Below are 14,801 nucleotides of genomic sequence, written 5' to 3' on the forward strand. Positions count from 1 at the left end.
ATGTGGCGAGTAAAACTGAACCCACAAAAGACTCAATGTGTCCTCTTTACAAGAAGCACCAGCAAAAAAAACAGGAAACCCATAGATCTCTGACTTTACGGCGAAACAATGAAATTAGAAAAAGAAGCAAAATTCCTTGGAGTCACCTTCCAGAAGAACATGCACTGGACAACCCATAAAGCGAACATAGAGAGAGAGGGACGAAAAAAGACTTAACCACTTAAAAACGCTGTGCGGAAGAAAATACGGAGCTTCACCTCAGACAGTGTTGAAAGTCTCAACTACATCCGATCTCTCTTTGGATACGCCCTACCAGCCTGGATAACAGCTTCACCACAGCAGATGAATTGGCTACAGATCATCCGAAACATGGCAATAAAAATGGCTTACAGACTACCAAGATACATCAGCAATCGCTACATTCACAGCATATCCGGACTCACATCAATCAACAATAGACAGTCAATCATTGGCCAGAAGTTCATCAACAGAGCCACTCATAATCCATCATTGAAGGAAGCTGTGGGACAGGCCAAATGGGCCACAGACACACCCATGTACATAATGCTGAAACTGACCTAAAATATCCCCCTATCTAAAGCATAATCATGCAAGACTGACTTTAATTACACATAGTTTATTTTCTAACATAAAAAGAGCAAAACTAAAATTTAAATACAATAAAATACAAAAAATACAAAATAAATTTGCATAATACAAATAAAAATGTGTGTATATATGTGGTGGCATTCCTTCACCCCCCCTCCCTTTCCCCCCGTACTGCTATGAGCTGTAATTGTAATACATTTGGTTTTAAGTATAGTAAATTCATGTTGGGAAAGGAAAATAGAGCAACGAATCTATGCCTGGAAGAGTCAAAGAGGCAAAGAGGCAAAGGCTACAAGGAACTCGGAAAAGGAGGCGCCAAGCGTCATCGCAAAATTCTCTGTGAAAACATCCAGGGAATCACCAAGCCCGCTATCGGTGTGAAGCGTATCTCCGGTCTGATCTACGAGGAGACCCGCCCTGTCCTGAAGGTGTTCCTGGAGAACGTGATCCGTGACGCCGTCACCTACACCGAGCATGCCAAGAGGAAGACCGTTACCGCCATGGACGTGGTCTTCGCGCTGAAACGCCAGGGACGCACCCTGTACGGTTTCGGCGGTTAAACGCACTGTTTTCGGAACTTCGACATCCCGACTTGAACCCAAAGGCCTCTTTTAAGAGCCACCCACATCCGCTTCAAAAGGGCCAATTCCATATAGTGGTTGGTATGATATTGGAATAATGTTTAGGTATGCTATTTGGCAGGAAAGCATGAGCCAATCCGGGTGGACAGGAAGTATTAATGACAGGATTCTGTTCAGTGCAGCCATTGTGCACAGAGTGAGGCCTATATGTGACAGTGCCAAAGTGGGCAATTCTACGATCAGCGTTATTTGGAGCAGCAATCGTGCCCCCCCCCACACACACTCTTTGAAACACACAGTTCCCCATCCGTCACAGAATGTAGGCTATAGAGAAGGTGGAGGGGAGGGGAGGGGAGAGGAAGGCATCGCGCGCAATTGTCTTTGTTCGGGAAGCCCGCCTCTGAGTGGAAGGCTCTTTTGAGTGCTAGAGCTCCACTGGGCCTATGAGAAAGCAGGGGTGTGTCCACGGCCACTGAATTTGGTTAGCTTCCTCTTCATAAGACGAGTAAGCGCCCTCCACCCCCTCATTCGTTTCTGAGAAGCAACGAGACATCAACATCAGGCCGGAGCCAGCAAAGTCCGCGCCTAAGAAGGACTCCAAGAAAGCCATCACCAAGACTGCAGGGAAGGGCGGCAAGAAGCGCCGAAAGTCCAGGAAGGAGAGCTACGCCATTTACGTGTACAAAGTCCTGAAGCAGGTCCACTCCGACACCGGCATCTCCTCCAAGGCCAGGGGAATCATGAACTTGTTCGTGAACGACATCTTCGAGCGTATCGCCAGAGAGTCCTCACGCCTGGCCCACTACAACAAGCGTTCTACCATCACCTCCAGGGAGATCCAGACCGCCGTGCGTCTGCTGCTCCCTGGTGAGCTGGCCAAGCACGCAGTGTCTGAGGGCAGCAAGGCCATAACCAAGTACACCAGCTCCAAGTAAGCAGCGCATTTGGACTGCTCTACTAACCCAAAGGCTATTTTAAGAGCCACCCACCCTGTCAGTGAAAAAGCAATTCCATCGCGACCGAATGAATGTGTATGTAGGTAGGCTGTACATTGTAGGACTGTTCCATTGTGGGCCGGCGCTGTGGGCCGAGTTGGAGAGTGGCTACTTTGTATCCGTTTCAAGTGTAGGGGTTTTGCATGCTATCTTTGTCTGCCGAATGTAAGATAGCAACAGACGTTTCTCTGAACGACATGACAAACAGGGTTGGCCTCCATTCCAGTTGAAGGCCGTCCATAGTGGAATAAGTGAGTGTAATGTGAAATGGCAAAGGGCGAAGACAGGGCCGAAATGGCCGTTGTTTGAGGTGACTTCCTGAATAAGTAGGAGACGGATAGAGTCCCATTTATTCACTGAATCTTAATGATGCAACATGCTACCCGATGATGAAAAGAGGAATGGCATGAATAAAAGGACGATGAATAATCCAGTGTAGGAAGAATAGGAGTAGGCCTAATTGAATGTGTGTAGGCCCCAAGTCCCAGTAGAACACAGTGAGTGAGTGTGTGGGCCTTGTCACTGGAGCAGTAGTGGAATCCCCTTCCAATAACTACATTGGGAAGAAAATAAGCGGCAATGATCCTTCTGAACTACATGCATCTGCCGGGATTCTTCTCCCGGTCCAAGCAGATGAGATGTATACAGCCCTTGAGATATTTCCTAATGAGTTAAAGCAACCATCTACCACCAAAAATGTGTTCTCACCATAACTGAGTCAGGTTTGTAAGCCTCCTTGCTCGCACACGCTTTTTCAGTTCTGCCCACAAATTTCCTATATGATTGAGGTCAGGGCTTTGTGATGTTCACTCCAATACCTTGACTTTGTTGTCCTTAAGCCATTTTGCCACAACTTTGGAGGTATGCTTGGGGTCATTGTCCATTTGGAAGACCCATTTGCGACCAATCTTTAACTTCCTGATTGATGTCTTGAGATGTTGCTTCAATATATCCACATAATTTTCTTTCCTCATGATGCAATCTATTTTGTGAAGTGAACCAGTCCCTCCTGCAGCAAAGCACCACACAACATGATGCTGCCACCCCCGTGCTTCACGGTTGGGATGGTGTTCTTCGGCTTGCAAGCCTCCCCCTTTTTCCTCCAAACACAACAATGATCATTATGGCCAAACAGTTCTATTTTTGTTTCATCAGACCAGAGGACATTTCTCCAAAAAGTACAATCTTTTTGGATCTTTTTGCAGTTGCAAACCGTAGTCTGGCTTTTTAATGGCGGTTTTGGAGTAGTGGCTTCTTCCTTGCTGAGCGGCCTTTCAGGTTATGTCGATATAGGACTCGTTTTACTGTGGATATAGATACTTTTGTACCTGTTTCCTCCAGCATCTTCACAAGGTCTTTTGCTGTTGTTCTGGGATTGATTTGCACTTTTCGCACCAACGTACGTTCATCTCTAGGAGACAGAACGCGTCTCCTTCCTGAGCGGTAGGACGGCTGCGTGGTCCCATGGTGTTTATACTTGCGAACTATTGTTGGTAAAGATGAATGTGGTACCTTCAGGCGTTTGGAAATTGCTCCCAATGATGAACCAGACTTGTGGAGGTCTACAATTTTTTTCTGGGATCTTGGCTGATTTCTATTGATTATTCCATGATGTCAAGCATAGAGGCACTGAGTTTGAAGGTAGGCCTTGAAATACATCCACAGGTACACCTCCAATTGACTCAAATGATGTCAATTAGCCTATCAGAAGCTTCTAAAGTCATGACATCATTTTCTGGAATTTTCCAAGCTGTTTAAAGGCACAGTCAACTTAACGTATGTAAACTTCTGCCCCACTGGAATTGTGATACAGTGAATTATAGGTGAAATAATCTGTCTGTAAAAAATTGTTGGAAAAATTATTTGTGTCATGCACAAAGTAGATGTCCTAACCGACTTGCCAAAACTATAGTTTGTTAACAAGAAATTTGTGGAGTGGTTGAAAAACGAGTTTTAATGACTCCAACCTAAGTGTATGTAAACTTCCGACTTCAACTGTATATATAAATATATATTAGCCCTATATCTACTATTCTTATTGTTGTTTTCGCTGTTCATAATTGATCACTTGGCAACATTGACCTTGTCATTCATGCCTTTAAAGCATATAAAATGAGAGGGAGATGGAGAGACAGGATTAGTGTCAGCATATTCATATGATTTAGACTTTTCTGGGGAGGAATTTAGAAGAGCACACAGCAGGAAAAAAGGAGAGGTTAATGAGACGCAGAGCAGGGAGTCGCTCACCATTATGCAGGTGCTGTACCAGAGAAGGAATTCTTAATTGAGCCATGGAAAACCACAGGTGTCAATTCGGCAAATCATAAACCAAGTGGCCACCTCTACTGCGCTGTGCAGAAGATGAGTAATCCAAAGAGATGAGTTGGCAATGTAAGTAAAAGTAATGTGAAATTAAATCACTGAATGATCCATACACATTGCGTCTCACAACAATGCTTAACACTTTGGAGAAGTCAATGGGTTCTCAAACGGGATTCTCAAGTGAGAGACCACAGTTGACATCAACTATTTGCCCATTTCACTCGTCTACACGTTTTTAAATAATCATGCAAATCCTAAAACTACTAAAATATGCTGTGATGCCAAATTGCTTAAAATAAATATATCTAATCAATGAACAAGTAGGCTATATTCAGACATCAAAGATTGTTGTTCTCTATAATATATAAGTGGGTTAGGGTATAGGCCTACATGAGGGGATTTGATGGAGGAAGACATTTCATCAATAAATGGGGAGATTTGGACTAGGATTAATATACTGTAGCAATTTTACGAAATAGGCTTGAATTACAAACTGACCCAGCATAGCATGCATGCAGCCACCACTTCAAATGAATTAATGAAATAAAAATAATTTAGGGCTGTTAAAGCTAATGCGTGAGACTAGCGTTATGTGGATCATAGTAAGCACGCAAATCCTTAATCGAACCCATCATGCGCACACTGTCAAGGCTCAGAACTAATTGCATGTTAAGCATCGTTAAATATCCAAGCTGTGTCCCAAAACTCTCATTACTAAAGTTGCACTTAAACTCTTGTTATTTACCGACTGCCTCAGACCACTCGTAGAACAGCTAAGCGCGTGGTTAGATGCGTTTTTCCCTACCATATCACTTTATACACAGAAGATATTCGCTAAACATAGAAACATATTCATCAGTCTCTCTGTGACCGCCGCAGACAACTTCACAACCATTAAACTATGTAACTGTTTTAAAGTCACTATTGGCCTCATGGTGAAATCCCTGAGCGGTTTCCTTCCTCTCCGGCAAGTGAGTTAGGAAGGACACCTGTATCTTTGTAGTGACTGGGTTTATTGATACACCATCCAAAGTGTATGCTCAAAGGGATATTCAATGTCTGCTTCTTTTTTTTTACCCATCTGCCGTTCTTTGCGAGGCATTGGAAAACCTCCCTGATCTTTGGTTGAATCTGTGTTTGAAATTCACTGTTCGACTGAGGGACCTTACAGATAATGAATCGTCTGTGTGGGGTACAGAGATGAGGTAGTCATTCAAAAATGATGTTAAACACTATTGTTCCACACAGAGTGAGTCCATGCAACGTATTATGTGACTTCTTAAGCACATTTTGAATCCTGAACTACCATAACAAAGGGCTTGAATACTTATTGACTCATGACACTTCAGCTTTTCTTTTTTACTTGATTTGCAAACATTTCTAAAAATATAATTCCACTTTGACATTATGGGGTATTGTGTGTAGGCCAGTGACAAACAAAATCTACATTTAATCAATGTTTTATTCAGGATGTAATCCCTTTAAGGATGGCCATTCTGCTTACTGATATAAGGTACAGAGATGGGTAAGTGTTGGTTACAAATCGTAGAGCAGCATCATAAAGTGTGCCTAGTGAATCCACTTGAGTTGTGAGATTACCTCTTCACAAGGATTTCCCAGACAGGGTAGAATGATGGCTACATAAAGCTCAAAATACTATGGAATGCAGAATGTATCATATCTTGCAAGAAATACTTTGTTTTGGGGATAATATTAATGCCAAATAAAATGGAGGTGCACATGATCAAATAATCGATCCTGAGAGTTGAAGTTGCTATTTGAATCTGATTATGAAAACCCTGTGGTTGACAATGATGGACTGTGAGAACAGTGCAAAGAAAAAACAGGACAGAAGCAGGGACATAAAGAGAAGGGAGTAATTTGACTGTCATTTCCTTTGTGTTTTCTCTCCTCTCTGCATTGCCCTAGCCTGGGTGCACCCTCACCATCAGTTCCAGGAAATGTGGAGATTTGTCTCAGGAGAATAATTACGGCTGAGCCAGAGCATGCTTAGAGAAGCAATGTGCGCCATGATGGCACAGCATAAAAATATGCCACAACCACCTCCCCACGGCCATGAATCCACCAATCAAAAGTTTTCTGTACTTCAATTACAGTTGAGTTTACATTCATGATTTATTAAAATACACTAGCTTCACCCCACTCTATGGGCACTAAATCAATGGACCTGATTCATTCGATTCAATGCAATTTCATCTTTGCGGACTGCAACCATCACAGAATCATAAACTCAAAGCACAAATTATTGCTGCTATAAAGCTATTCGCAACATCCCGTTGATTTACAATGTTATGATTATTGTGCTCGCTGCCAATTGTGCACGCAAAATGTCACCCTATGTGTGCAATATTGAAAAACTATTTGGTTCCGAAAATGTTTATTGGCCGTGCTGAGCTGTGGCTGAGTGGTAACTCAGCAAATATACCACTTCCAACTTTCTCACCGTAGACCGAGGTTCAATCCAACTTTCTCTCCTCTTTAACCGCTGTATCCCCTTGTATCTCCCGGGTGGCGCAGTGGTCTAGGGCACTGCATCGCAGTGCTAGCTGCGCCACCAGTGTCTCTGGGTTCGCGCCCAGGCTGGGCTGGGTTCGCGCCCAGGCTCTGTCGCAGCCGGCCGCAACCGGGAGGTCCGTGGGGCGACGCACAATTGGCATAGCGTCGTCCGGTTTAGGGAGGGTTTGGCCGGTAGGGATATCCTTGTCTCAGTATGTAAAAATGTAATAAAATGTATGCACTCTACTGTAAGTCGCTCTGGATAAGAGCGTCTGCTAAATTTACATTTACATTACATTTAAGTCATTTAGCAGACGCTCTTATCCAGAGCGACTTACAAGTACATACATTCATACTTTTTTTGTACTAAATGACTAAAATGTAAATGTAATGTAATGTGTAATCTGTCTAAATAAAAGCTTGAAAATATGTGAGAGTGGAATTCCCCTTTAATTTAGTAAAATAATTAAGCTACTCATTTTGAATTTACAGGTGGCACTTTGTGTGACCATAAAAGTCTCTGCGACCGGGTCAGTAAAATCACAGTGGATTAATGATCCCATCTATGACTCCTGAACTGTCTTGAATTGCTTAACTTAGAAAATGATGGCAAAATTTACTAGTCTGCCCTACTCAATATAAATAGAATTACTAGTGTGATGCAAAATTGCTACGGTTTACTATTGTGATGAATAATTGCCATGGTATTTTGGAATGTCCAGTCAATGAGCATTATGGATAATGTAACCATTCTACATTTTCTAAGTTGGTCTACAAATGCATACATCATATGCATTGTGACAGTATAGTTGCCCGGAATTACAGTCATTCTGACAGAAAATAAATGTGTTGGCAGGTTGTGAGGGGCTTTTAACCTTCTCCATCTCCTGGTGGGCACATAACAGATGGCCTTTTGCAGGGTGATTCTGCTTCTACTGCCATGTCCCTATGAATCAACTCCTGATGTCACTATGAATCAACTTCTGCCGTCACACTGTGACAAATTTAGCTTGGCCCTGCCATCCAAAACATTCTGTATATAGGATGTGATGGGTGATCTTCAAACCTTTTGGCTTTTCACAAGCAAGGGCCTGGTGCTCATATGAGTAAAAATGTATTTAAAGGGATAATTCATCCAAATGACAAAATTCAATATTAAATTCCTTACCCTGTATGCGGTCTATGGACAAGGTATGACATGGTATTCAATGCTGCACTAGGCAAGCTTAAGTGTTTCAAATTATTTCACTTATATAGTGTTTGAAAGCAGGTCTGGTTGACACAGCCCTCACATACTTAATGTGATTTGTTTTGTAAAGGAAATTATTGAAAAAAATGTTGTTTACTTTTTGATAATTCCCTTTGGAACAGTTGGGCAGCATGAACCTGAGATAAACTGTCATGTAAACCAAAGCCTGTCACTTCTCTCCTGGCTGTCAATCATTTGCTAATGTTTAAAAGGTAAGAAAGTCTGACCACCAGTCTAATCTAAACAACTGTTCACCTAAACCAGAGATACAGCAACTGGAGATGTGCACTCAAACAGTCATTTGTACATCTGGGAACTCTGTCCACAAAAGGGAAATGTGAAATAGAATTGGATTTGCTGTCTTGAGTCCTGTAATGTGATTGGACCTGATGACTTGTGTGCTCTGGGATTCTGTCTTTCTGTAGCATAAATAATTACTGTGCTATGATCCACTTAAATGTCAATCGTGGTACTAAAGCATTGCGGTGAATGCGAATAAATCATATTTAATTAGCTGTGCTGACTAAGACCAAAAACAGGCTGTTTTGTCTTTTTGAACATACACTGAGTGTACAAAACATTAGGAACACCTGCTTTCCATGACAGACTGACCAGTTGAATCCAGGTGAAGGATATGATCCTTTATTGATGTAACTTGTTAAATCCACTTTAATCAGTGTAGATGAAGGGAAGGAGACAGGTTAAAGAAGGATTTTTAAGCCTTGAGACAACTGAGACATGGATTATGTATGTGTACCATTCAGAGGATGAATGGGCAAGACAAAAGATTTAAGTGCCTTTGAACGGGGTATGGTAGTAGGTGCCAGGTGGACCGGGTTGAGTGTGTCAAGAACTGCAACGCTGCTGGGTTTTTCATGCTCAACAGTTTCCCGTGTTTGTAGAAAAAAAGAGGAGGAAGGGAAGCGCTGCTAAGGGACACAATAGTAGATTTTGGTAGACAGAAGGTGCTCTTTGGTAAAAGGGGTAAATTGGTTATCAAAAAAAAAGGAGGACCAAGGCACTCTTCATATAATTAATTAAAATGCCTTTATTTGTATGGCATGTTCAATGGAAACAAAAAAAAACAAGTACAAACCAGCGTAGGAAGGGCTGTAGGAATGCTTCCATGGCACATCCTTTGACTTGTTTAAAAATACGGTCCTGTAAGACAAAGATGTTATTTTTAAGAGTCCATTTAGTCAGTGAGACAATGAATTCTGTAGGAGGCATTTCAGTCTCAGGCCGGGTACTCAAGAAATGGTGCATACCTGCCAATCCTTGATCATGTTCAATGGTGGTGTATAGAGACTCCACATCCATGGTGACTAAAAAGGAAGCTGTACCTATATTGCTCAATCCCTTAATTTTGTTCAGAACATCTGTGGTATCTTGAAGATAGGCTGGGAGTGATGGCAGAAAAAGCTTAATGAAGTAATCAATGTACTTAGAGATGGGTTCTGTCAGACTTTCATTACCACTAATGACTGGTCTGCCTGGGGGATTTTCAAGATTCTTGTGGACTTTTGGAAGAAGGTAAAAAGAAGCCATATGCCGGACTGCCATTGAAAATAAATTTGAACTCTGAAATGTAGCCATTCTCCTTAGCTTCTGTGAGGATCCCTTTCAATTCAGTTTTTAGGTCCTCTGTAGGGTTGAAGGTAAGATTGGTAGAATTCATCATTGTCTAATTGATGGTAGGCTTCTGTCACATATTTGTCTTTACTCCACACTACTCTAGCGCCAGCTTTATCTGATTTTTAAAAAACCACAATCCATCCATTTTTGGACAATGATTGAACTGTATCCCTCTCTGTCTGAGTTTCCCGTGTTTATCAAGAATGGTCCACCACCCAAACGACATCCAGCCAACTTGACACAACTGTGGGAAGCATTGCAGTCAACATGGGCCAGCATCCCTGTGGAATGCTTTCGACACCTTGTAGAGTCCATGCACCGACAAATTGAGGTTGTTCTGAGGGCAAAAGGGGGTGTAACGCAATAGTAGGTGTTCCTAATGTTTTGTACACTCTGTGCAACAATAAACCTCCCAATGGGCACAGACAACATCTAATCCACGTTGGTTCAACATCATTTCATTAAAATTACGTGGAAAGAACGTTGATTCAATCAGTATGTGCCCAGTGGGCTCCATTATGGAAAATGTTGAAGACAATTAAGCAGAATGAATTTTGACAATACTAATACCAGAAGGGCCATCATCATCATATCACATTTAGCCCTGCCTTCTGTAATAATCTGACCTTTTTGGCTAGTGATGTCAGGGCCAACTACGAAGTCCGGACTGTCCATTCTTAATAAGCCTGTGACGAGCGCATTCGGAATTGTTATGATGACGTCTCGTCACTACTGTGATTGCGTTCCATACTTAGAAAGCAGGGAAATAATAGATACAGAGTCAGTGAAAGGTGGTGGTTCATTTGACCAGATCCAAACCACGGCTTGAATAATACAGAAACTTTTCTTTCAGCACCGTGGATAACAACCCAGCCGACCCACGGTAACTGTTGATGCATGTGAGTCTATTGCATTGTGCAATATATACAACCTGATTTATTTAAAGAAATACAAGACAGCGTATTTTAATTTAATTTAGTTAAAATGTTAAGCTTAACAGCAATGATAAAGTAATTGTCTCAATGGTGATCAAGAAGGAGAAAAATACAATGCTATTATTCTGTCTCTGCATGTGCAGAGCGTTATGGCACAGACGAACAGCTTTCATCGACTTTTTTTGATGGCACTATGCAGTATGCTGTGTACCAGGACCATGAGTCTACCTGCTGTCGCTGCATACTCAGTCAGGTAACGGTACTTTATGATTTTGTTCTGACTGCTGTTCTGAGATGCTCTTATTGATCATTTAAAGAAAAGCTGACTTGAAAAGCATCTTGTTACAGTCGCTGATAGATACAGACACATTTACTATATGGTTACATGGTTATCATAAACAAGCTATCTGACTGTCGGTACTAAAACAATGTTGAAATGATTCTGGTCTTGCTAAATGATTCTGATTGGAAATTGTTGGTCCGTATTAAATATAGTGTATGTTTAGATTCTTCTCTGCCATCCGAAGGGAACTATTAAGAAGAAACTCAAAAGAAAAACGTTATCACATAAAACATTTGGTGAATTCGACTATGTAGCAATTGAGAAATTTAAATAATAATGTAATTGGTCAATTATGTATATTGAATTTGATGTGACGATGGACTCACTTATTGTTTCCATTCTATAGGTCAGGGACTGTTGAGACAGATGGAAAGGGTGACTGGGAGCAGAGTCTGTCAATAAATGACATGGAAACCCTTAAACTTCTCTATGATATAATTGCAAGGTAATGGTCACATTCACTTAGTTACAAAATGGTTTGTGATGAAATCAGTCCCTCACTTATGTTTCTCAGCACAGAATCGAATGAAATTTGTTCCTCCTATGGATTTTAATGCACGTCTGTCATACAGGTATCTGTTGATATCTGTTTTCTGATGGGCCAAGTCTGTATTACAATAAAAAATAAAATGTGTTGTGTTGTTAGCCAATGATAATAATAAGGCAACATTGACCTCACATCAGGGTCCACCAACATATTCAGGTTCCCACAGTTTAACTTTTGCACACTAAATAGTGGATAACCCCTGATGAGTTCTTAGCAGTAAATGTCGAACGTCCTGAAGTGCCCGTCACCAGCAATTAATACTTTGTGACTATGACATTTTGCTGAATAATCTGCTCTTGACATCCTGTCTGCAACAATCAAAAGTTAATTGATGTGACTATTGACACTTAAAATAATTTGTCCTGAATCTGAATCTGAAAGCATTTTATGAATCTTTTTTTTAGACCAAAAAGACACGCAGATGGTCTCTTCACAAGTGGCTACAGCAAACTTTTAGGTCAGCTTTCGGCCAAGGACTACCTTGAATCCTTGATTGCAAAGCGAGTCAGGTACAACTTTCATATGGTAACCATAAATTGTGCTCTGAGGGACTCTAATTTATCATGGTCTATACCTCTATTTCTAACATTCACTATGTAGTCAATCAGTACGTTACATTTCAAGTAGGGACGCCGGGGCAGCGCTAAGGTAGGTTGACCCGAAATCAACACCCATGGTGTGAATTGAAGTTTTACAGCTGAGAAGTTCATAGAAGTTTATCACAACAATGTCGCATTTGCGATCCTGCCAGTTCATCCTGGCGATTGAATCACTCTACCGATGTAATACCACCACAATTTGGCTTGACTGACTCGTCAAATGTGTTCATGAGGCCTTAGTAGTATGTGAGGTACTATGTTTGACACGTTATATCTCACTTATATTGCCACATTTCTCTTATTACCGCAACATGATTTGGATTAAAGAACGTTACAATGGGTCGTAACTCAATGTTATATTAATGTCGAAGATTCCCTATTTGTGTTTTTAGCAACCATACCATGGTTCCCCCAAAAATTATCTAGTGCTGCCTCAAATCTCCCAGTAGTCAATCAGAAGGGCCTTCGGGGGAAAATTATTCCTGTGTAGTGGCCATCGGTTGGTCCTTGTGGTAATGCCCAAGTTGCAGTTCCCCTTAAACTGAACATTTTGAGTCCTTGTGGATTGGAATCTCCATGAATATGGCAGAGATCCCTGAAACAATGCCCTGTGCAGGTCTGTACTGCCCGGTCAGAAGTGGCACCAAACTTACGCATGGTTGCATATTTTCAGAGAACACATAGAGCCCCGAGTTGATTATCATGACCATACTGCGATTATAATTTAACACACAACACACGCAAATTTGCCGGTAGAAATGTGTTCAACATTCACTGAAGTTGCTAGGAAGTTTACTACTACAGCTACGGTAAAGTGTTGTAACAGAACAAATAGACTTGGTGACTAACCAAACCACTTGTCCTCCTTATTAATATTAGCTAGCTAACTATTTATAAAAATGGAATTCAACAATGCCAATAGTGTTTTCAATTTGGCTTGAAAGATCAGCTGAAATATGGAACACGTAAGAATGTTGGTTTCGCCACCTGGCATCATTCTATCAGCTATAGTTACAGCACAGACCATACTCTGCAGCAAATGCCTGTTAACAGTTCCATCTGAATTATTTGTGCAACCTCCAAGAAATAATGCATACCCTAGAATGTCCTTCAAGCCGATCAGAAATGAGTAGAATTCTTAGCTAATGTTTTTGTTTAGCAAACAGGTCAAAAGAACGACTAATGTGTGTTTGCTGAAACTACTTCATAGCCGTTTGGTCATTGCCGTGCATTACTGAGAAATAATGCACACTCTATAATGCTCTTCAAGTCAATCAGAAACTAGTATTCAATAATGCCATAGTATAAATGTTTCAACAACTCATAAGGTCTTGTGGATGTTATTGTAATAATTTTTTGTTGACTAATTATATTTTCATCTGTAGTAATGACCTCCTGGAGGACCAGTTTCCAGTAAAACACCAGTCAGACGCTGTGTTTACAGACAACTACAGTCGCTATGGAAAACAGATGGCCATCAAGAAATACTTGAAATCAGCGCTGTCAAACAAGAGGAGGTAGGAACCAGGACAGGCCTAGTTTTTTAACATAAAAGACTGGACACTATAATTTAAACAGTGTATTTATTTTTATTTTACCTTTATTTAACTAGGCAAGTCAGTTAAGAACAAATTCTTATTTTTAATGACGGCCTAGGAACAGCGGGTTAACTGCCTTGTTCAGGGGCAGAACGACAGATTTGGGGGATTTGAACTTGCAACCTTTCGGTTACTAGCCCAATGCTCTAACCACTATGCTACCCTGCCGCCCCAAAGCCTGAATGTATAAAGCCTGAATGTAGGTCCAATGTCTATTAAAACTAATTTGTTCTCCAAAACAAATTGAATACTGATGGTTTTACTTTTTGAATTCTAGCTTGGAGGAACCTACTATTCCAGAATTATCCATTAGGAGCGAGCCTTCCTCACAGCAAACCAATGAAGACATCTCAATTCATGAACTCCTCAATAGTCTTTCATTGGTACAGTAGGTCCTGCTTGGATATTAGCATGTTAGTTTAATGCGTTTTTAACTGTTTTTACAACATTTTTATGCTAATTTCTAACAAAACAATTGTGAGTTATTGGTATTTTAAGATACTGTATATTAGCCTCAGTTGATGTACTTTAAATATTTATGAATTATTAATAATAATGATACTCAGTTGATATGGTCCCCAATTTCTCTGTGATTTTTCTGACACAGCGAGACAGGCTGACATCATACACACATCATGCTATTGTGTTTTTATATTATGATGCAAACATTTCTGTTCTTTTTTTCAGACCCTCTAAGGAATATCTTCTAAAGTGAACAAACGGCAAAGCCAGACCAAATTATATTTGACCATTATTATATGTCATGTCATGTAATGTAATTTTTGTTTTAAATCGTTATTTTGCCTCGTGGTACATTTCATGAAATAGCTGTGTAGCTGAGTGATAATCACAAAAACATGGATGCATCTTC

General features: G+C 40.9%; 3 protein-coding genes across 3 annotated transcripts; all 3 read left to right on the forward strand.

Moving 5' to 3' along the window:
* Positions 1 to 830: 830 nt before the first annotated feature.
* Positions 831 to 1,169, forward strand: LOC120032771 (histone H4-like). The gene has a single exon (XM_038978951.1). It carries the CDS (start codon positions 831 to 833, stop codon positions 1,167 to 1,169), a length of 339 nt encoding a protein of 112 aa, XP_038834879.1.
* Positions 1,170 to 1,317: 148 nt separating this feature from the next.
* LOC120032772 (histone H2B-like) lies at positions 1,318 to 2,125 on the forward strand. The gene is made up of 2 exons (XM_038978952.1): positions 1,318 to 1,386; positions 1,733 to 2,125. Exons 1-2 carry the CDS (start codon positions 1,318 to 1,320, stop codon positions 2,123 to 2,125), a joined length of 462 nt encoding a protein of 153 aa, XP_038834880.1.
* Positions 2,126 to 10,992: 8,867 nt separating this feature from the next.
* vipb (vasoactive intestinal peptide b) lies at positions 10,993 to 13,853 on the forward strand. Its single transcript, XM_038978402.1, has 4 exons — positions 10,993 to 11,096; positions 11,533 to 11,631; positions 12,138 to 12,242; positions 13,718 to 13,853. The coding sequence occupies exons 1-4, from the start codon at positions 10,993 to 10,995 to the stop codon at positions 13,851 to 13,853; spliced, it is 444 nt and encodes a 147-aa protein (XP_038834330.1).
* Positions 13,854 to 14,801: the final 948 nt, after the last annotated feature.

This window comes from Salvelinus namaycush, chromosome 39 (genome assembly GCF_016432855.1).
Source record: "Salvelinus namaycush isolate Seneca chromosome 39, SaNama_1.0, whole genome shotgun sequence".
Taxonomy (NCBI): domain Eukaryota; kingdom Metazoa; phylum Chordata; class Actinopteri; order Salmoniformes; family Salmonidae; genus Salvelinus; species Salvelinus namaycush.